Source organism: Mus musculus, chromosome 4 (genome assembly GCF_000001635.26).
Source record: "Mus musculus strain C57BL/6J chromosome 4, GRCm38.p6 C57BL/6J".
NCBI lineage: Eukaryota > Metazoa > Chordata > Mammalia > Rodentia > Muridae > Mus > Mus musculus.
The window spans coordinates 59,883,390-59,905,857 of NC_000070.6; the positions used below are offsets into that span (position 1 = coordinate 59,883,390).

At 47.2% G+C, this 22,468-nt stretch overlaps 1 protein-coding gene across 3 annotated transcripts in view; it reads left to right on the forward strand.

Annotated features, from left to right (window-relative positions):
* Snx30 (sorting nexin family member 30) overlaps nt 1-21,351 on the forward strand; it is a 99,610-nt gene extending 78,259 nt beyond the window's left edge. For all 3 annotated transcript variants that reach the window (XM_006537724.2, NM_172468.2, XM_006537725.4), the window contains exons 5-9: nt 1,591-1,786; nt 3,018-3,217; nt 9,073-9,159; nt 11,136-11,288; nt 15,519-21,351. In XM_006537724.2, coding sequence (XP_006537787.1) covers nt 1,591-1,786; nt 3,018-3,217; nt 9,073-9,159; nt 11,136-11,288; nt 15,519-15,578 — 696 coding nt within the window. In that variant the 3' untranslated portion in view covers nt 15,579-21,351. The remainder of the gene's footprint in view (nt 1-1,590; nt 1,787-3,017; nt 3,218-9,072; nt 9,160-11,135; nt 11,289-15,518) is intronic.
* The last annotated feature ends 1,117 nt before the right edge of the window (nt 21,352-22,468 follow it).

Genomic DNA, 22,468 nt, shown 5'->3' on the forward strand with positions numbered 1-22,468 from the left:
TGAGTGTAGTTAATGCCAATTGTAACCTCGTGGTTTTCCAGCCATCCAGAAATGGTGACTCTGAGACATATTTCATGAATAAATACCTAAGCCAAAGCTTTGCTTGTTCCCGGACTACCTCTTAGCTTAATTGCTTATTTACTCTATTCTAAGCCATGCCATGTGGCTGGCTACCTGGTCTTCAGTTTCCCGTGGCTGTCTTCTGTGTCTGGGGCAAATCTTTTCACGTCTGATTCTATTCCCAGAAATCCTCTCTGTGTACTGGAACTCGCAGCTCCCTGTTTCCTGCCTAATCTAGCAGGCCATAGGCTTTTGTATTGACAGGTGGATGCTTCCACACATAGAACAAAGGTTCCCTCTACACCTCAGTGCTGGAACCAATGGTGTGAGCCACCATGCTGGGTGCTTTATCTTTTAAAATTCAGACACAAGAGGTTTAAAGGCCCAACCCATTTCCCATTTTTTTGCCTTTACCCACAGGAAATTCTGATTTCAAAAGTGTCTGCAGTGTCAGTCCCTGCAGTGAGTTTTCTAGCAGCGCTTCTGTGACTTCTCAGCTCCCGCCCCTCCACCTCCTTCTGTGGCTCTAGTTGGGTTTGAGTGAGGAATGAGATGACCCTCGGACATTTAATTTTGTCCTAAAGACAGTACAGGATCTGTCAGAGGTTTTTAAAAAATTGTGTTAGGAAGAATGTTGTTGCATTTAAAGATGGGGGAATATTTGGTTCTCAACCTTCCTAGTGCTGGGACCTTTAATACAGGCCTCCCCCAGTCAAAACTACCTTCGCTGCTTCTTCATAACAGTAATTTTGCTGCTGTTATGACTTACTATGTAAATACCTGGTATGCAGGGCCCTGTCTAGAGGTTATGACTTACTATGTAAATACCTGGTATGCAGGGCCCCTGTCTGGAGGTCGTTTGACACACCTCCAAGGGCTCATAAGCCATAGGTTGAGAGCCACTGGACTGGAGGGTCTGGAGCCCAGCCATGCTGACAGGGAATCTGGGCATGAGCTTGTGGCTGTGAGTCTGGAGCAGTCTACTGTAGAATGCTCTCCTTCAAGCCACCGTGTGGTCACAGTAGCTGTGAATTTTAAGAGTGGGGCCTGGTGGCTCCTGATAATCCATCATAGGAGGATGGGTATGTGTGCTAGGCGGGGCTTTGTTGGGCCCTCACTTCATCTCAGCCACTCCCCCTTTTACTTCACAGATAGCTGTATATAATTCTTCCTAATTGCGTGTGGCCTTATGGCCTTGGGAGATGCTAGTGTATATAGACTCTAGACATTAGCCGAGGAGAGATTCCATCTTTGCAGCTTTGGGGAAGTCATCATCCAGGCTAGGGTGAGGCTTTCTTGTGGCATGGCTCCTCAATTTGGACTTTAGACTTGTATTTTGGGTTGTCCTATATGGGTAGGCAGATGTTTGTTTGGCCTCCACAGGATGAGAGTTCCCACAGTGGGGCTACGATGTGTACATGGCCCTCACAACTCCTGCTTTCTAGTTCTTCATTTCCAATGAGACACTGACTTTAGAAGCTGGTTCCCTTAGCCCTGGCTGTCTGACTGAGGTTGTGTTGTTGTCTGCAGGACCTGAATGCCTACAAGAAGCAAGGGATAGCATTGCTGAGCAGAGTGGGTGAGTCAGTCAAGCACGTCACCGGAGGCTATAAGCTGAGGAGTCGGCCTCTGGAGTTTGCGGCCATCAGCGACTACTTAGACACTTTTGCACTCAAACTGGGAACCATCGATCGGATAGCCCAGCGGATCATCAAGGAAGAAATAGGTGAGCTCTTTGTTGAGATTGGTGGTGCCCAGAGTGGCAGGAATGGCGTTCATTTTGCTGTGCTGAAGCAACCTGCAGACATTCTGCAGTGACAGAACCAGGCCTTATTCTGCTTAAAAACCAGATACAAAGGGGAGGGGCTGGTGGTGCCTGGAATGCGTTTTGCACTCAGCCCTTGTCACTTTGCACTCAGTCCTTGCAGTCAGCGTGGTGTTTGCTGTTCCCATGCCTCATCCATGGGGCTGATGATTACAGAAATAAACGTAGCTGAGAGATGGCTCAAAAGAAGAGTGTGGTGCCCGCTCTTGCCAAGGTTATGACCCAGTGAGCTTTTGAACTTAGCATCTGCTCCTCCCTGCCCCGCATCGCTTCATATCCTCTCCTCTGTCCTTGTCACCACTGCCTGTCTGCCTCCTCCTGTCATGGTCTCTTACTTAACTTTGTCCCTTTCCACAGGTGTGGGCAGACACCTGAACAATGTAATAGCCATGCTGAAACTTGATGCACATCACACAGGCCTGTTCAGTTAAACAACAGCGGCCATGTTCTGTCAAATGACAGGAACCCTGAGACAAATGGAGGACTGGGTTTACTCTTGTAGGGGTGAAGAAATAAATTTTTTTTTCTTATTCCCTGAAACCACTGATAGAACCATTGAGCAAGGGAGCGAGTTGCCTCTATGAGACCACATCTCTTTCAGCAGATTGTTCCCATAATTCCATTGTTTTTCCATTGTGACTGATTTTTTTCCATTAAAAAAAAAAAACCCACCCTCAAGTACTAGAGATATAACTCAGGTTAAGAACACTTGTTGCTCTTGAAGAGGACTCAAATTCAGTTCCTAGCACCTGCATTGTGGCTCACAACCATCTATAACTCAAGTTCCAGGGGCTCCCTCATTGCTTTGCAAAGCATTTCACTTGCAGTATTATGAGTGGGGGTAATTATTTTTGAAGAAGTTTGTTGGATTTGGCTCTTAACCATCTTCTCCCATAAGGTATTTTGGTTCCTAGTAACAAGAGTCCCAGATTTGTATGCTAGCAATAATTTATATTAGCTTTTAGGTATTAAGAAAATGTTAGGAATATATTACACTTAAAGGGGAGTGTGTCCAGGAAAGACAAAAGCCAAGGCTGTGTGTCCTAATGTAGGGAGGTCTGGGCTGTGGATCCGGAGTCAGTCACACCAGTGGGTGCTCCCCTGCCAGATTCCAATTCCTCTCTTCCTCTAGAGTACCTGGTAGAGCTGAGGGAGTACGGGCCTGTGTATTCCACCTGGAGCGCCTTGGAAGGCGAGCTGGCCGAGCCCCTGGAGGGAGTGTCAGCCTGCATTGGGAACTGCTCCACAGCCTTGGAAGAGCTGACAGATGACATAACAGAAGAGTTTCTGCCTGTGCTCAGGGAATACGTTCTGTACTCTGACTCCATGAAGGTAAGCTGGCTTGCTTTTTGCACACTCACCAAGAGCCTGTGGATTATTGCCTGTTTGCATGTGGTATACATCCCTTTGTAGTTGAGAAGACTACCAAGGTCATATAAATAGAACATGTGGTGAACAGAGGGTGTGAATTAAGTGGAAGAACAGGTTAGAAGAAATGTTCTCAATGTTCTTATACTGGGAAAATAAAATAGCTCCTAATCAGGAGTGGACACTGTGGAGGAAGGATGGTCAGATAACTTTGAGAATTAAAAACACAATTTGTTGGGGCTGGAGGGATGGCTCAGTGGTTAAGAGCACTGGCTGCCCTTTCAGAGGATTTGACTTCAATTCCCAGCACCTACATGGTGGCTCTCAATTGTTGTAGGTCCTGTCCCCAGAATCCTTTTCTAGCCTCCTCAGCCCACTGGCCTTACATGCTGCACAGACATAAGTGGGAAAAGCACCCATATGCCTACAAACTTAGTTTAAAGGTATATGATTGGAAAGTGCAGTTTGAGGAAATCTTAGAAAGTAAGACCAAAAAAGGAAGTTGTTTGATGGTGAGATACAACTGCAAACATGTAAAACTGTTTGGGTGGGGACATTATATGTTTTATCTCAAGGTTCCTGAGAATTCCTAATTTAGAGAACAGGAAAACCACGGGAGGGAAACTGAGGAAGAGATAACTTAAGGGAGAATGAGGGCATGTATGAAAGGCAGAAGAGCAAAAAAAGCTTTGGCTCAGTGGCAATCGAGAGCACAGCGATCTGAATGGAAGGTTCTCATGCCCACGCGGTGGCTCCCAGAGACTGCCTGAGAACGCAGTTTCAGGGGGCACCCGGCAGAGAAAGGATCTGTCTTTCAAAAGTTCGGGAGGCTGTGTGTTGAAAGCCCACTTCCAAGCAACCCCCTTCAGGTTGCCAAGGATGGCCCCAGCTCTGATCCTCCCACTTACAAGCAGATACATACTGTACTAACTACAATTGACAATTCTTTTAATAGAGGCTGAAAAACCAAAACTTCTGGCCTCAAACCTGTTGCTTTTTTACAATAGATATAGATAGGTAGATGAAAGGAAGAATTTCTTTTTCTATTTTATTTTATTTTATTTTATTTTATTTTATTTTATTTTATTTTATTTGAAAAGGAAGAATTTCTAATGTGTGGCTGAAGTAAGACCTCCCGAAATTAGGAAATGAACCAAAATGTTTTCACTTTGCTTACAAGGTTCACAGTGCTTGCTTTTGTAAACAAAAAGTAACTTTTCCAATCCCGGGTGTTTGGGTGGATTTGACTCTTGTGCACACACCGCCTTTATCAGGATGCTCCCCAACCTTGCTCAGACAGAATCCAATACGTGCACAGTTTTAGGGATTTTCTATTCTAGCATGTGGTAAATATGTTAATACTCAATATACATTTGTGGTTAGAGCAGGGTTTTACATTGCTGTTAAGCAAAGATTTATCTGGTGTCTTAATTAGAGCATGGACTGCAGTGTGAGGCATGAGGTTGCCAGAGCAACTGAGACACAGCAAGGAAGTAGTGGGTTGTTCCTCTTCTTCACCCCATGTGTGAAGCACTGTACTAAGTTTCTTAATCATTGATCCCTGAAATACTGCAGTCAGGTTAGTGGGGCAGGAAGGAGGATTTACTACAGTGTCGAGGGGAAGGCATGGGGAAGAGGAAGGGTTGATTGGCAGCCTCTGAGGCTGGAGCTCTGGCCCAGTGCCGGCTGAGGTAAATAAGTAAAGGAGAAGACGGCTCAGGGATGCGCAGGGTGAGGCCACGGCAGAGCCAGCATTGACCTAAGGTTGTTGAGATCCAAGGTGCTCGGATAAGATTTGCAGACAGTGATGCATGTCTTCATTGGTTCCCTTGAATATTCATGCTGCCTAAAAAGTCTGTTTCCACATTTTACTTCCCTAAGAGAGTTCTTTTCAAAAAAGCTTTCTGATCTTTTATTTTGAGACGAGATCTCTGTGTGTAGCCCTGGCTGGCCAGGAACTCTGTGTACAGACCAGGCTGACCCTGAATTCTCAGAGATCCTCCTGCTTCTGCCTTCTAAAGTGCAGGATTAAAGGTGTACACTACCATGCTTGGCGAACATTCTGGTGTTCTATATTTGTGTGAGAGGCTTTGGAGTTTGCTAGGAAAAGGGAAATTGAGAGTGGGTTTACTGGAGGCCTGGATGAGATCATTTGCTGCAAGTGCTGGGTGGCCTGCAGGATTAAGCAGGTCCCACTGACTTTGCTTCCAGGGTAGTTATTGGTGCTAGCTTTGGATGGACCAGAGGGAGTCTTTGAGGAAACCTCTTTCTCTTCCCACCATTTGTGAGCTCCCTGCCACACCATTGGAAGGCATGGGCTTGAGCTTGGGGGCGTGTAGTGTGATCTCTGCTGTATACCCTCAACTGTGGTATTTTCTTGGAAAAAAATCCAGTGTTGATGTTGGAAGTCAAAGCACGGAATGTGCCTGTGCCTCCTCCGGGTCACTCCGTCATGGTAGGCAGAAGGCTGCTTGCCACAAACCTGACACAGTTGACAATTCTAAGTCTCCTGTTGCTACTGTTGGTTTATTGAAAGCGTTTTGGATGACAGGCATTATGTTTGTATTGTTTGATGATTCTTTGTAGAAAATTTCCAACATGTCCAGAGAGGATGGGGGCGAGGGTAGCAGAAACAGGAGGGTTGCTGGGGTTTGCAGAGGGAGAGACACAGAAGATTTAAAAAACCAGTTTCTTAAACTATGGTCACATATTTAGTAGTACTCAAATTGTCTCACATAATTTTTATAGTTCTTTCCCCCAAATCCACCAGAATCCATATATTTATTGATAGGTTTCTTAAATATTTTATAATTTCTTTCCATTTTTAAAAATTGTTTTCCTCAACATTTTCTTGTTAAAAGTGAGCATTAAGCTGAGTCATTAGCTTCTTTTCATCTTCACAGCACACTAGTGACGTTTCAGATTTTTAGGGCCAGTTAAAGTCATGCTGAAGTGCTCCACTTCTGGACATGCTATCCAAGACAAGCTCATTCTGTCTCGAATTAAATTCACCCTGTCCCCAAATCCCCAGTCCTTCTCACATTTGGTGACACATGGTGACACTTCACGCTGCCTTCAATACTGTTTTCTTGTTTGTTGTCTGCCCCTCCTCCTCTGGCATGGAAGCTCTACCGAGGCAAAGCTGTCTTGTTTGTTCTCTGCCTCTAAATTGATGAATCAGGATACCCAAAAGGCAGAAGCAGGGGAGGAAAACTAGTGACATGGAGAGAGGCTCAGGTGGCAGGAGGGGGACTCTGTAGATAGAGCCTCTTGGCTTTCACCCCATTATATAGGGTCAACCCTTTCTGTCATAAGCTGGTTTGGCCAGCTGTACCCACAGATACTGTTATGAGAGTGGGGAGCCATCTTTAACGTGGCCAGCAGTGTATAGAGCGGTCCCTAGAGAAGATGCCTAATCTTCAGCATGGTTGGGTTATGGTCAGACTGTGAAACTTTAGTCAGAAGATGGTGGAAACTGAGTTGCTGCTGTCCTACCATCCAGCAGTGTGGCCTCAGACAGGTCCTATATTGTCACCATGCCAAGTGTCCTAATTTAGACAGTAGGTTCTATGTCCTTCACCTCCACCAGGGTGTTGGCAGCCTTTTATGCTGCCCAGTGATTCTGGGATGTAAGCCCAGGTCCTTCCACATGCCTGCTCATGGAGACAACATTCCACTCGCTCCAGGAGAGCTGGGGTGACACAAGCTCAGACAGAAGAGCCGCCCAGACCAAGTGGAAAGCGAGGCATGACATCATCCGAGGTCCTCTTGCTCTCCTTGTGGGATGGCATGAGTAGATGGATGATGGTAACCATCCCAAGTGATGCATCTTCTCCCACATCCCCCCTTCAGGAGTCTCAGCATCCTCAGCCAAGTGATACTGTAAGAAACGGGAGAGAAAACCACACACTGGGCTGACAGTCCCAAGGCATCGTCTCAAGAATGCTGGTTCTGAGATTCCTGTCACACCAACAGGGGCATGTCTGTGCAGCGTCATTCCTGGAGTGCTAGACTGAAAATGATGTCTTTTCCAGTAAGATGTGCAGCGTTCTGTGAAGGGGGTGTGTATACACAGACAGACAGACAGACAGACAGACAGACAGACAGACGGCCATTATCATCATGTGTTTATTTCTCTTGGGTGGAGATGATGATGTCAGTATTCCTGGTACCAGACCAGTAGTTTTAGGTTATAGCCTATGCTTTGTGAAATCAGAAATGACCCATGGTTTTTGTTATTTTCCTTTATAGATTTACCTAGTCTAATGTGGTACCCACTGGCCATAAAAAGACTTATTTAACTTTAAATTTAAATAAATAAATAAAACACACACACACACACACACACACACACACATCCATTTCCTCAGTCACACGAGCTACATGTCAGGTACTTGATAGGCAGATGGGGCTTGTGACAGCTGTGTTAGAGCATGTTTCTGTCACCACAGAAAGCTCTGTTGGTGACTGTGTGGAGCACTTAGGAGAAAGTGAATGGGAGGTGAATGATGGCAGGGTCTAATGTGCAGAAGACTTCAGTTGCCGTCCCAGTGATGAGTTCCTTTAGAAGATGGGCCTTGAGGGCCCTTGGCTGTTCAGTCACCCAGCACTCCTGAGTGTCAGCAGGGACACCAAGTGCCTAACACTTAGTGCCCCAGGCATGGGGCCTTCCTGCCCTCTCTCCATGCTGTTAGGAGGACCTGTCTTGGTAACCTGTGGCTTCAGAGGCAGTGGGTAGAAAGGCTCTCACTATGTTCCTTGCTGGCCATTTTTCAATGTACTGTAAGGTTGAGGGGAGAACAGAGCTGTGCTTCTTCAACTGCAAGCTTTTTGCCTGGCCCTGAGGGTCTGCATAGCAGTGCTGAGGCCGAGGGGAGGAAAGGGAAGCTGGTGCGCAGGCTCAAGGGGATGTTCCCTCTCTGGTGCTGCCTGCTAGCATGGACAGAACAGTGAACGTGACCTTATGCCTGTCACCTGAGCTCCTGGCTCGCCTCATCTCTGTCTATCCCAGGCTGGATGTCACTGGGCCCATCTGCCCCTCCTCCTTGCAAGCTTGCTATATGAATCGAGGGGCTCAGACGCATCACTCAGAACTCTTGTACACACATCCTCTTCCATATCCGGATCTCTCTCAGACTGAACCGTTGCATAGGGACTGAGTCTCCCGCATCCTTTACCTGGCTCAGAATAGAGAACAAACAATGGGCAGATCAGTCTACCAGGCATCAGCTAACAGATGAGAGTCTCAAGAGCTCTCTTATAATCGTTCTATAGCATAGTGAGGGTAGCTGATTAGTGTATTCATGAAAATTGCTGAGGAGAGATTTAAATGCCTTCACCACAAAAAAATAAGTATGAGGTAATGTCTCTTAATTAGCTCAATTTAGCCATACTATAATAGGCATGTATTTTGGAATACTTTATGCAGAGTAAATATGTATGATTTTTGTCAATTATATAAGTTAATAATAATAATTAAGAACTGTCTTTGCTAAGAGTTTTCCACTGAACCCAGAGTAGCCCTGCATTTTAAGCATAAAGCTTAGCGTCTGCCCGAGGTCTTTGAACGTGGTGAAGATGAGGCCCCCAGCAGTGTGGCAGTGGTGCCAATCTTCCTGACTTGCCCTTTTCAAAATTGTTGCTGTCAACATCTGGCGGGTTACTCCCCGGCAAGCCCACCCTCCAGAGTTGGCTCTCCTTCCTTCCCTCCTGTCCTCAGAGCTGGTGTGGTATGCGCATGGTGTTATGGTTCAGGGCACTGTGATTTGGGGAGGACTTGGGGATGAAGACTGGTACATGCTTCTCTCTACCTCCCACAGGGTGTATTGAAGAAGAGGGACCAAGTTCAAGCAGAGTACGAAGCCAAACTGGAAGCTGTGGCTCTGAGGAAGGAAGAGCGTCCCAAGGTCAGGAGAACACCCAGCCGAGGGTGGGCCAAGCTGCAGGCTCCCTGCGGCTGCTGCCTTGTCCTTAGATGGAAGGATAGAATCTGTTCTATCTATTGGTTATTCTGTTTCTTACTTGTTCGTGATCCAAAGTTGTATTTCTGTTCACAGAGAGGATGGGAATAGGGAATGTTATTAAGAAGAAAATGGTAAAGACCAATGTTCGGGCCAATAATTGGATGTTAGAACTGTCACTCACCTGTCCTCTCCTTCCTGGAACAGACTTGGGAAATGTAAAACCCAGACCAGACCTCAGAGATAACACTCCTTCCCTTTGTTTATGCTTTTTAAAAAATTTAGTTGCCTCACATGATACTGTGCTAGTCATCTGGGACTCAGAGGGGGTGGAGAAGTGAGTCACAGAGGAGCTCTGGGGATTGCCTGGTCTTTCGGGGTGCAGATGTGTCTGTATCCAGTATGCCGTAATAGCAGGTGGATGCAAGTCTGCTACGTTGATTCGTGTGTTACCATGGATCCACACTAGAATTTGAAAGCTGCCTGCATCTTACATGAATCTCTGGTCTTGCTCTGAGAAGGAAATAGGTAGGGGTTTACATGTTAGTGCATGTAAATGCCCTATCTGTCCTGCCCACAAAAAGAACTCAAGAATATATATTTGTAATGTATTTCAAGAGGACTTAGGATACCACCCTGCACTGCAATACACAAAACAGAGTTTGAACACTGAACAAATAAGCAAACAGCAAGAACCCTGGGTGCCGTACAGACCACTACATCCGACATGGAGGAGCCTGTGTGAGCACTGTAGCTTGTCCTCCATTCAGACATTTTTTGCCACCTGAGGCCTAACAGGTGGTCCAATCCCCCAATCTTTTGTACCTTGGGATAGACAGCACTCATCCATTATCCTTGGATATTGCCATCCCAATGTCAGTCAGACACAGGAACACATGACTGCCTCGGTCACAGAACAAGAGTATTGAAACAAGGAGGAAATCCAGGTGTTCCTTGTCAGTTAATCGTCATAAAAACCCACAAGCAAGAAACAGTCACAGTGTCTGTCAGCTACTTGCAAGCCTGAGCGCCCAGCTGTCAGCAGTCCTGGCATCCATAAGTTGGGCAACTTCACAAGGAAAGGTGCCGAGTCCTTCAGCCCTGTCCACGCCATGTTGACATTGCTCTGGTTGGTAGATAGTGACTCAAACTCCTGTAGCTTGGGGACATTTGGGCTCAGTGGTCTGGGGACTTAAAACTTTCAAGGTTTAAGCACCATTTGCCTCTGGCACGGAACACTTGAGCTATGACAGAAAACCTGGCTTAGGAGAACCAGCATGACCAGGAGACCCTCCCTAGCCATGTGAGATGAATGTACCTTACCACAGCAAAGGGACGGTCACAAAACTCAGGGACACATGTCCTTTCTAAACCATAAGAAAAACCTGAAGCCACTTGCTATATTATGCTTCAAAACTTTAATACCCTTCAGGGATTTTTTTTCCTTTGTTCTTGAGCTCTGTGGTTAACTGCCACCCAGAGTGCAGAATGGTGCCCCGTTTATGTGTGATGGGGAGTTCAGAGGACCTGGCTGGTAAACTCCTTATTCAATTCACTCAGATAAATAAGGTAAGGTGTTATCAGACATCATAAGTATTGGGCTAGCTCATGTGACCAGAACAGGAACCCCTTCTCCTCTAGTTCTGACACAAGGCGACACTGTGCCCAGGGCTGTTTGTCAGCATGGCTGAGTAAATCCTAAAGGGGCTCCACACCGCCTTACTCTGACACGAAGGAATGGTTCCCCCATGTGTCTGCTCTGCTCGGTTGGGTCAGATGATTCTTGGGGCAGGACAGTGCCTTTTACAAACCCTTCCAGGGCCTGCTTTCCAGGGAGCCTCTGACATTCTAATTGAGAACAGTGTTTGTGGAGGAGGAGAACCCAGTCACACTTTGGAGCCAAGGATATGTCTTCCTTCCAGGTGCCAGCAGATGTGGAGAAGTGCCAGGATAGGATGGAGTGCTTCAACGCTGACCTGAAGGCTGATATGGAGAGGTGGCAGAGCAACAAGCGGCACGACTTCCGGCAGCTGCTCGTGGGCTTGGCTGACAAGAATATCCAGTATTATGAGAAGGTGAACACATGCCACTGTGCTTCCCAGGAGCTACGGCCTTTCACGGGCATTGCCTTACTTAGGGATTTACTGCTGTGAGCAGACACCACGACCAGGGCAACTCTTATAAGGACAACATGTAATTGGGGCTGGCTTACCAGTTCAGAGGTTCAGTCCATTATCATCAAGGCGGGAACATGGCAGTGTCCAGGCAGGCGTGGTGCAGGAGCTAAGAGTTCTGTACTTCATCTGAAGGCTGCTAGGGGAAGACTGGCTTCCAGGCAGCTAGGATGAGGGTCTTAAAGCCCATATCCACAGTGACACACCTACTCCAACAAGGCCACACCTCCAAATAGTGCCACTCCCTGAGCTAAGCATATACAAACTACCACCGGTGTCTTCCAGATCCCCCACGTCCCATCCCTAACCTGCCTCATGTGAGCTACCCCAGTTCCCTGGCAGACTGTGCTGAGTTTCAAAGCTCAGACACCCACTCTCCTAGGCCTCCTCCTGCTGGAGGAAGTGGCTCTGTGACTGGGCAGCTGCTTCCCGGTGATACCAGCATGTGGGCACCCCCAGTTAATGGAGCCTTTGGGGTTACTTCATGTTACCTTGTGGTTTTACATAAAGGTGTCTTCACTCTCACTATGCTGTGGGCCCCTCCAGTCATCTGTTGAAGCTGACAAACATCAGACACACCAGAAGAAGGAATTAGGTCCCATTACAGATGGTTGTGAGTCACCATGAGCTGAACTCAGGACCTCTAGAAGCAGTCAGGTGCTCTGAACTGCTGAGTCATTTCCCCAGACCACACTAATACTTGTTGTTAATGTTGAACTTTAAAACATTCTTTGTGGACCTCAGAGTTAGCATTCCCATTAACACACACACACACACACACACACACAAGGAGAGGATAAAAGAGCCAACTCCTAAAATCAAGGTCCATTCCTTATGTATCTAATTTGGAGTCATTTCTAGCAATAAGTCCTGATGTCCTTTTGTAGCCTAAACTTACAGTTAAGCAATGGCCCAGTTTTAGTTGAAATAGCTTGGCCTTGAAATTCAGCTGTTGGGAACAGAACAGAACCCTGTAGGACGATGCTAGAGATAGGCCTCTCTCCTAGATTGTGGCCCTAGGACTGTTGAGCTAAATCTCCAATCCCAATAAGCCCAAATAAGTACAAACAGCACACAACTCAGTCATAATGTTTATAAGCTGCACGCCTAGATTGGGCAGATCTACCACTACACTGCTCTCTTCCCCAGCCATGAAATCCCTTGCTACTTGCGGTTCCTCCAGACCACGTGGTTCTGTTCCATCTTCCTTCCATCTCTTCTTCCTTGTCCTCCTCTCTCTCCTCCATCTCCTTGTCTCCCCCTCCTCCTTTACCCTCTCTAAAACTCCCAGCCCCACCTTTTCCTTCCTCTGCTCAATCACGGGCTCTAATCTTTGTTTGGCCTGTTAAAATGGGGAGACGTTTCACCTGAGATCACCTCTTGTGGAAGCATAATTAGCATCAAAATACAAACTGCACCAGGGCAATCCACACAGAACAGTCCTTGGCCCCTGCTGTCTTGAGGCTTAGGTGGTTGTGGCTGCTGCTCTGAGCAGATGTGCCCGCACTCGGCCTGGTTTACTAAAGGGAGCTGGGGGAGAAAGCCGCCCACTACTCTTCCACACCTTTTCTCTGGAGTCCCTACTACTTCTGAACTGGATTAGCTCTGTGCTTAGCAGTTGCCAGCTCATTAAATTTAACTCTTCATCCTGCCAAGCGGTGTAGGTATCAGAGGAGCCCTGAGTGAGCCAAAGTCCTGAGTGTATGTGCATTGTTGACCCATTCCAAGGACCCCGAAGCCTCCAACCCATAGATGCATTTCATCCTATGTGCCAGGCATGGGGGACAGCAAAGCTTTCCTTAGGGTTTGAGTATGAGTGTTTGTGAATAATTGATCAGGGTGTTCGAAGACTAGAACTGCTGCTTCCTCCTAGATGTTTGTAGCAGGAGATCTTCAGATACTAGCAACCCCTCCCCCTATGCTATTCCTAATAAACTCACTGAGGTTCCATGTTGCTGGCAGTATGAGCCCTCAATCACAATGAACACACACCCTCCTGATCCGAGCTTTGCTGTGTGTGTGTCTGTGTGTCTCTCCTTTCTCCCTTCACGTCTAGTCAGGATTGCAGGACTCAGGACTCCGAGGGTCACGGCAGGTAGTGTGATAGAGAGAATTTTATGACTGAAACCATCATTCACAGAAGTTTAAAAATTCCTCCCAAGCTGACCAGTCTTGGAGTACCAAACTAAGTATTTAACTGATGGAATCATCAGTCTGGATTGTCCCCACCCAACCAGCTTAGGAGAACAGGGGTCATACACTGTTGGCGACAGGTAGAATGTCCTCCCCATGTGAAGTCAAGGCCTCTTCTGGCTGGCTGTGTGTTAGGGGAGGCACCTGCGCAGCCTCTCTTTCTTCGTTTGTAAGTACTAATCATCTTTGCAGGGTAATTGCAAAGATAAAGTACAATGCACATGCAAGTTACCAGAACGTCCAGCATGTGGCAGACACTCAATTACAGTTTACCTCCATGCTCGTATTTGAGAGTCTAAAACCAACGAGGTCCAGTGTCTCCAGCATGCCTGTTGTGGATGAACCACCATCTCTAAACTCCCACACTTGCATCTGTCTCTTCCCATTGTAGCCTGACCTTGGTGTCTCCCTGTATCTGAGGTTGTTTCTCTGCACATTTCATATGCAAGGGACCAAATAACCCGCTGAGCAACAGCAGACTTTGCCGAACCCTGTAGGCATCCTAAGTCCATCAGAGAAGCATTAGTGATAGATTCCCAGAGGTAAGGATGGAATAAGTGTGCCAAAGGGAAGGAGCAAGGAAAAAAGTCCTCGGGGCCATGGAGTGGTCAGGAAAGAGCAGCCCGTGGAGTCTCGGAGCAGCCTTAGAACATATACTCTGGGCAGAGGGCACAGCACATGGAGGTCCCTAAGTGAGGAAAGAGCTTGGCACATTTGATGACTGAAAAGAATGATCAGCATGTCCCTCTTGGGACAGGAAGGAAGGAAGGAAGGCAGGCAGGCCGGCCGGCTGGCCGGCCCTTTTAGCTGTGAGGGGTGGCCTTGAGTTTAGAATGCCGTGGGCCTCCCTCCCAGTCCGTTGCTGGAAGCAAGCTCCACGAGGCTGACTAGGCTTTCCTTGTTTAGGACAGGCGTCCGAGTCTGGCTTCCTCGCCAGCCTCAGAGTGGACAAGGAAGGTGTGAGGGAGAGGTTTCAGCACTCACTCCTCTTTCTGCTTGGCCCCATGCTGCCTTTCTCCACCCACCCTGCAGACCTCCGCCCAGGTGACTCAGGGTAGAGTTCTTCACCCTGAGCCTGTGTGTACAGCGGGCTTGCCCTTCCCTTTTGCAAAAGGTTTTTCAGAGGGAGGACAGTGTGTCCTGGGTCAGCCACTCTCAGGCAGTGCCCAAGTCTTCTAAGTTCTTGTCCTGTCAGAAGGATCTGGAACGAGAAGAGTGTCAGTGTGCATTCATGTTCTTGCTCTAACTGTGGACCGTGGGATAATGAGTAGAAAATACACAACAGGATGTAGGCCTAGTAAAACCTGATTGTTGGCTCAGTGGGGCGGGTAAAGGTGCTTGTTGCCAAGCCTGACAGCCTGTGCTTGATCCCTTGAACCCACATGGTGGGAAGAGAGAGCTAACTCCTTAAGGTTGTCCTCTGACCTCCACACGCATGTCATGGTACATGTGCCCTCACCCTTTACATACGCAGAAATAAATGTAAACATTGCAGTCTTTGGGGATATATAAAATTGTCCAAACAAGCAAACCAGACTTCAGGTGAGCAAGAGTGTGCTTTCCACCCACCCTGACCCAGGTGGCTGGCCTCTCGTGGCTCCATCCTTAGACAAGCCCTGCCCACACCTCTAACAATGCCTCTATCGGTTCTCAGAGCTGCCGTCCTCATCAAGCGTTTCCTGCCTGGCCTGGTTTTTGCTTAGTGAGAGTGGATCTTTCCACACATTGGGTGTAGGCTTCACACTAGAGTGAAGGCATGCAAGCCTTATAAGGACATGCCTCTTTAATAAAGGTAGGGGTGACAGATTCCAGACAAACACTTGTCACCTCCCCTATTGATAACAGACGTAGGCGCCACTAGATAGAGGTGACCTGGCAGGATGAGGATTAGCAGAGTAGGACTCAGTAGCTGACCTTGTATGCGTGTTCTCGTTCCAGTGCCTCATGGCGTGGGAGTCCATTATTCCACTACTGCAAGAGAAGCAAGAGACTAAGTAGGTTTTGGAACAGAGACTCTTCTGCCTCCACAGGGCATGGAACCCTGAACCAGAATGTCCCTGCAGTGCCGGAGAGGTCGCCGTGGGAAAACAGCACAACAGCACCTCTTGTGTGTGTACTTTCTACCCCCGCCCCCAGTTGTTTTCAGTTAGTATTTATTCCTTGGAGTCTATGAGACTGTAATCATCTCTCAGCAGCATACCTCCGTATTGTGAAGGAACCTCTTAAATGGAACACTAAAAGACTTGAAACTGAGGGGCAAGATAACCCCCACATGACACGTGACATCACTTTGGGGACAGCCCAGTTGCCATTGTGGGACAGAACCCCAGTCCTGCGTTTCAGGGACATGGGGAGACATGAAGAAGGCAGCTGCAGCTTGCTGTGGAGACCCCGTGGCTCTGCACTTTACCCGTGAGGGCATTAACCTGACCCAGCATGGAAGGAGGTGTGGGTACCTTCTCAGAAAGTCCTTAATTTACAGTGGCCTGTAGCCTGTGGCCGTGGCCGTGGCTGTGGCCTGCTGCCTGCTCATGATGAGTGGCCTCTGTTGACTTGTTTCTGGTTCACGTGGGGCCACCTGAATCCGTGTCTGTGAGCATTGACGCTTGAGTGAGCACGCCAGCGTCCTTGTCCTTATGGGATGCCTCAGGATCTTGTTTCTGACACCAGAATGCAACAGATGAGAAGCTTTTTGGTGTGAACTGGAAAAAAAAAAAAGGTGCATTTTTCTCCGTGAAGGTCTTAGTGTATGTGTTTTGCTTGTTAACTGTCATCGTGGTTGGGATTAGACCTGTTTGGAAACAGCTGCTGTCAGTGATGCTCCGGTGTGCCAAGCCCCAGCTCCGATGTCTGCTTTGTGCAATTTGCCTTTACCTCACCAAAAATGTCTAGTTTAATCTTCCTGCCGTGCCCGCTGACTGTCTGGGCAGCCTTGCAGTGGGGGCTGATGTGCTGTCTTATTTTTGCTGTCACAATTTGTAAACTCAGTGTGACTTCTATATGAGTGTTTTAACCCTCAGCATTCTGTGGTCAGGAAGATAAAAGCATCTGCAGGTCCCTCCAAGACGAGAAGAGCAACATCATGCTCTTTGCTTCTGTCTATGTGGAAATCTCCGTTTGCAGCCAAAATCTGGGGGCTGCCACTGTACTTAACATCTTCATTTGAAGCCTTTCAGATTTCCATAAAGCCAGCAATCAGAAAGGATCTCTCTTCCATACCACTGTTCTTGCTAAAAGGAAGCTGCATATTTGTGTTCTTTCATCTGTGGCTCTTTGCTAAAAATCCGTAGATCTGAGCTGCAGGTAAACGGAAGGGGCGTCGTTGTCTTTAAGGTGAGGCGGCCAAGCACTGCTCCGTATATAAGTTAATTTGTAAATCCGGAGCAGACGGCATGCTAAGTCCTGTAATTCCCTCTAACATTGAGTCAGATACATCATGGGACATCATGGGATGGCAGCTAGATAGCATGAAACAATTTATCTTCTCATATTTGACAAATTTGTGATAGAAATAATAATTCCCACATCTACCGGTACTTGCCTAAACCCTGACTGTGCCATCCCAAAGGCCTTGATGTGAATTTTCTTTGGTACAAATAGGAATGGCCCACTGAGGCAGAGGAGTAAGAGTGGTCCATACACCCAAATGCCAGCAAATTGGCATCTCATTCTACCTCTAAACCACTGGGTTGGTATGGGTATGAATGCTCAGAGCTCACCCGAGCATGCTGGTAGAGTCAGGGTGTGTATTTAGTCACCAACCGGCCTCCATTGTGTGTATCAGCAAACACCAGACTCGCTCAGAGGTGATGTCCATCTTTGAGAAACATGAAGCTTTGCTTTGTGGATTGTATGCCTGATATGATGAATAGTCATGTGATGATACATGGGAAGAACTATAGAAAGAATTATCCAGAAGCTAAGATTTGATGGCCAGCTGGTTGCCAAAACCTCAAGTCAATCCTGTGTGCTGGTTAGTTATGCAAGAAGAAAGCCCCGTAGAAACAGCCTCCAGCTGCACTGGGAGACGTAGGGAGGGAAGCAGGGTCCACAGCCATTCCCTCATGAGAGGTGGCTCTCATGGCATCTTGCAATGTTTGTCTTGTTTTGTTCATTTGGCCAGTAAGGAATGTCCCTGGGCTTTGAGTTTCCAGAAAGAGATGGAATAATGGAGACTTTCTTTCCCTGGGGACCAGTGTCAGTGGCAGAGCCAGGGACACCCATGCACAAGGAGGCATGCTTGCCCTTCTCCTTGGGATGGCAGCTGGTGAGCTGAGGAGGCTGGCCTAGAGGAAAAAAGGCAGCAGACAGTGAAGAGGCCTTCCTCCCTCCCTGCTCCACAGGCCCCCTCAGTCCCTGGGAAAGTATGCACAAAAGAGACTCCCTACATAGCTCAGAGACTACAGTGCCAAAATGCCCCAGAGAGGCTCCATTACTTCTGGAGCCTACAAAGCTGTTCCCTGATGTCACAGGTCCCTCCGACTCATTTTCCAGGAGACTTTGCCTTGAGGGTGCCACAGGTGGAGAGATAAAGATAGCTTTTGAAGCTTGAACACATGCCAGTGAGATGAAAGTTGGCCTTAGCAACTGCCCAGGTCCTGAGAAATGGAGGGCTTGTTCATGGGGTTAGAAACCTGCAAAGGCAGCCGGGCGTGGTGGCGCATGCCTTTAATCCCAGCACTCGGGAGGCAGAGGCAAGCGGATTTCTGAGTTTGAGGCCAACCTGGTCTACAAAGTGAGTTCCAGGACAGCCAGGGCTACACAGAGAAACTTCGTCTCGCAAAACCAAAACCAAAACCACCACCAACAACAAAAAACAAAAGTCCAAAAAACCAAAAAACCTACAAAGGCAAAAGAGGTTTGAGAGCCGTGGTTGTTTAGGACAGTTGTGGTTTGTAGCAGGAAAGGACACTCCTGATGTTGGGAATTTGCAAGAAGAATCTGGGCTGAGCTGCTTCAAACAAGGAGGCTTTGCTCTGGAGTGAGGAGGGAGTGACCCCTCAGCCTGTGTAGGGTCCAGTTTTATGCTCTCGGAAGGCTCAGCAGTGATTGCTGCCGAGTGGGAAGTAGCTTCTCCCAGCTGTTCCTCACCTCACCAGATATTTTCCCAAAGCCGAAACAAGAAAAGTCAGCATGCCTGGGGCTAGAAGCGGAATGTAAGATACGTCTCTATGCCAAATGGAGTTGTAGAATGTACCCTCTCAGCCCATAAACAGGAGGAAACCATATGTGAACACTACAGCCTCTGGCGAGGGCTCTGTGGAGATTTTAATTTTAGAAGGGGGCATGATGGCAGTGTTTCTCTTTTAGGACAACACCCACGGAACACTCAAAGGCTGTGTGACTTGTCCTGTCCTGTGGCACCGAAGCCCTAGGTAGCTGGCTGTTTTGATGAGGTCATTTGAATCATGGGAGTGTCCTTACACTACACTATCCTGAGCTGGTTGGGGTGGGTAGAAGAAGGCAAGGACTGCCTGAGAGGCTGCGTTGACCCTACTGATGTGGGTCTTGGGATGGGCTGGAACAGGGTTCCTGCCTGAGTAGGTGGAACTGGCAACCTTGAAGGGTGATTCCCCCCCACCCCCAGAGGATCAGCTGCCTGTGGTTGGGACAGGGCACACCACCTTCCCTCAGACGGTCTTGCTAAGTATATGACTGGGAGAGTTTGGTCATTTTTGTGTACCCTATGGTGGGAATGTGGGGTTGCCTTTCAAAAGCCTTCAGGATGGCAACAGATTGGATGTGCTATCTCAGTGCCTGCAGGTCTCTCTGCTCGAGGCAGCAGGGGGCGCTTTGCAGTATAGTTGAGGAAAATGACCGCTCCTTGACCAAACTGAGATGCACTTGGTGTGTGGGAACTGATTGCTTCCTCCCTGTTTATAATTCAGTGAATAATCACGGGCCCAATATTTTACTAACCCACTCTGTAGGTTGTCAGTGTTCCATTTTGAAAGTGTCCCCGTGGTTGCACACTTCAGAGGACAGGGACTCTGTGTGTCTAAGAAGGCTGGGATGAGGGCTCTGTTACAGGGCAGACTGTTCTCTCATAGTCTTATCTGTTTGAATATTCCTGGGTATGACTTTATGTGTGGCAAAAACCCACATTACCAAAGTAGTTTTTAACTACTGTAATTTGTAAATAAGTGTTGTGGCAGGTGGGAACCTTTAAAAGATCAGTAAGATGTTTCTCATATTTATGAACTTAGCACTTGAAAACCAACACACTCAGAAAAAGCCACAGATTGTTAAAAGCCTAATTGTAGTTCGTAACAATTTGTCAGTACGTACTAATTGCCTTATTCTTCAGCTAGTGGTTTATAAAGAGGCTGCATAGAAAGTTTTACACATGGAAGCAGCTGATGTAGAGACTTCATATAGGCAGCTGCAGTCCTAAAGTCTCAAGCTAGAGGGTGGGGGCCACGGAAGGAAGGCAGCCTTTCAGGTAGCAAGATTAAATATTGCTGTTGCCAAATAGTATTTGAAATAATACCAGAAAACGGGGACCACAGTACTGTTCGATGTTTTCAAGTGAGAAAGAGGAATGTAGTATGCTTTGGCATAGTTTGGGAGTGGAGAATACAGACATTATCAGCAGTGACAAATCACATAGCTTCAAAAACTCCTCCAGTTTGTGACAACATGACAGGTGTGACAGCATGACAGGTTTGCTCTGCTTCTGCAGAGTGGGCCCCAGAGGTCACTTAGGACTGAGATGCTCCAAAGTTTGAAGTGCCAAATAACATGAAACGTGCTCTGTCGACTCAATATTAAAGCCAGGGTGAAGAGTTGCAAACCCCTCTGTCCCTGCAGTACTGCCTGAGTGTGTGGTGATTCTGGGCTCTCCACAACCAGCTCAAAGCAGCTAGCACCCGTGCTCACTGTTGTTGGACGGGCTGGTCCACAGCCTCAGACCCACGCTCTGCCGAGATACTGGACGGGAGGAAGGATTTTTCCTAGACTGCGGATTGGCGTGACAAAGCAATGGCTGTGTCAGCTGGGCCTTCATCCAGGAACAGACCAACATAAACCAGCATCTTCTACCAGTTAGCACTGTCCTCCTGGACCATGCTGAGGGTTGGGCCTCTCCCTCAGAGTCCTTTCTCACTGTAGTTCTGTGTGCCTGTTCCCTTCATGCCTGAGTCAGGAATACATGGAGAGACAGCCTACATCTGACAGACTCCCACAAAACAAACTGCCAGCAAACTTTCTAACTCATTTTAACCGTTCAAGCGGGGAATTAAAACAAACTTTTGGACTATTTTTTTTTAATTGTTCTTTATGTTTAAAACTTGCAGAGATAGAAGCAGGCTTCTGAGGTACGGGGTCTTGCTGTGTGCTCTCTCTCCGTGCTGCCGTTAAGCCAAAACAAAAGCTGTGAACATAGGTGCTTGAGAGAATGCGTGTTGACAGGAAAGTGACTGATTTACAGACCCAAGTCTTTGTCTCATGAAACTACCAAAAAAGAATGTCACCTTTTTTCTTTGTTGTGGAACCAGAGATTATAAAAAGGAAAAAAAAGGAAAAAAAAAAGTTGTCTTGTTGTATTTTTGATGCTGGCACAAGGTTCTTGTCCACTTTGGTTTTTCTTATCTCTGTATGTAAGAAATTCTGTTTGTTGTTTACTATGGAATTAGTATTACATTTTGAGGTAAACAAAGAATTTGTATTGCTTGATAAACTATTAGCTTGTAAATTAAAATTTTTTTCTTTACCTCAGTTAACTTAAGTAATGGACCAATAAACCTATCAAAGCTGCTTCATTTCTTCCGGATCATGTGCTCATTTTTGTCTCTGTTAGGACTGGAAAAGCAGGGCATCTGCCTTTTGGGCTTTTTGAAAGTTTCTCTGAACACATGGTAATTTTCTTGTGAGAATCAAAACACAGAGCAACCGTAAAGACACACGCATGTACACACACAAACTTTGTATTCACTCTGCTATAGGTCCTGACTTAGTTTCCTTCTCCTGCATCTTACAAGTTGGCAAATGAAGAAACTGCTGTAGTATCATTGTGATTGCCAGGTAGATGATACACAGAGATTTCCTGCATGGAACCATAGCCAAATGTTATATTCTGGGTCAGGGCAGCACCTCCTGTTTGGTTGGTTTTTTTTTTTTTTTTTCTTTTTCTTTCTTTTTTTTTTTTTTTTTTTTTTCCTGTTTTCAAGGGTTTTCCAAGAAAAGGAATGCCTACAGTTTGTGAGAGCGTTAGCATTTCTAAGTAAGCCACCAGGGCTGAGAAAGAGGCTCAGTGTAAAGAGCTTTCTTGCACTGTTTTCTCAGAGGACACAGTCTGAATTCAGTTCCCAGTCCCTGTGTCAGGCAACTCAGAACACTGTAACTCTAGCTCCAGGGGATCCCAGAACCTCTGGGCCTTCTCATCCACACTCAATCACATATATATATGTAGTTAAAATGAAGCTGGATGTAGGGTACACACTTGTTATCCCAGCACATGGGAGAAAGGTAGGCAGATCTCTGAGTTTGAGGCCAGTCTTCTCAGCATATTGAGTTCCAGGTCAACCAAGGCTACATCCCCTGTCTTTTCCCCATACACTCAGGAAAGTATTGACTGAAAGTGGTCAGTTGTGTATTCCACTAAGGAAGTCTGCTGGGATTGCTGGGAAGTCTGCTGGTGGGTTTTGTTTTCTATTGGTGGTGGGTGCTGTTCCTGGGTTTGTTTTTGCTGTTTTTGAGGCAGGATTCTGTGTATTCCTGGCTGGTCTCAGACCGGCCATATAGCTAAGAATTGATCTTTCCGCCTCTACCCCCCAAGTGCTGGGATTACGGGTGTGTGCGACCATGCCTGGCTTATGTGGTGCGGAAGATTAAACCCAGGGCTTCGTGCATGCCAGGCAAGCACTCCACCAACTGAGCTGCGGCCCCAG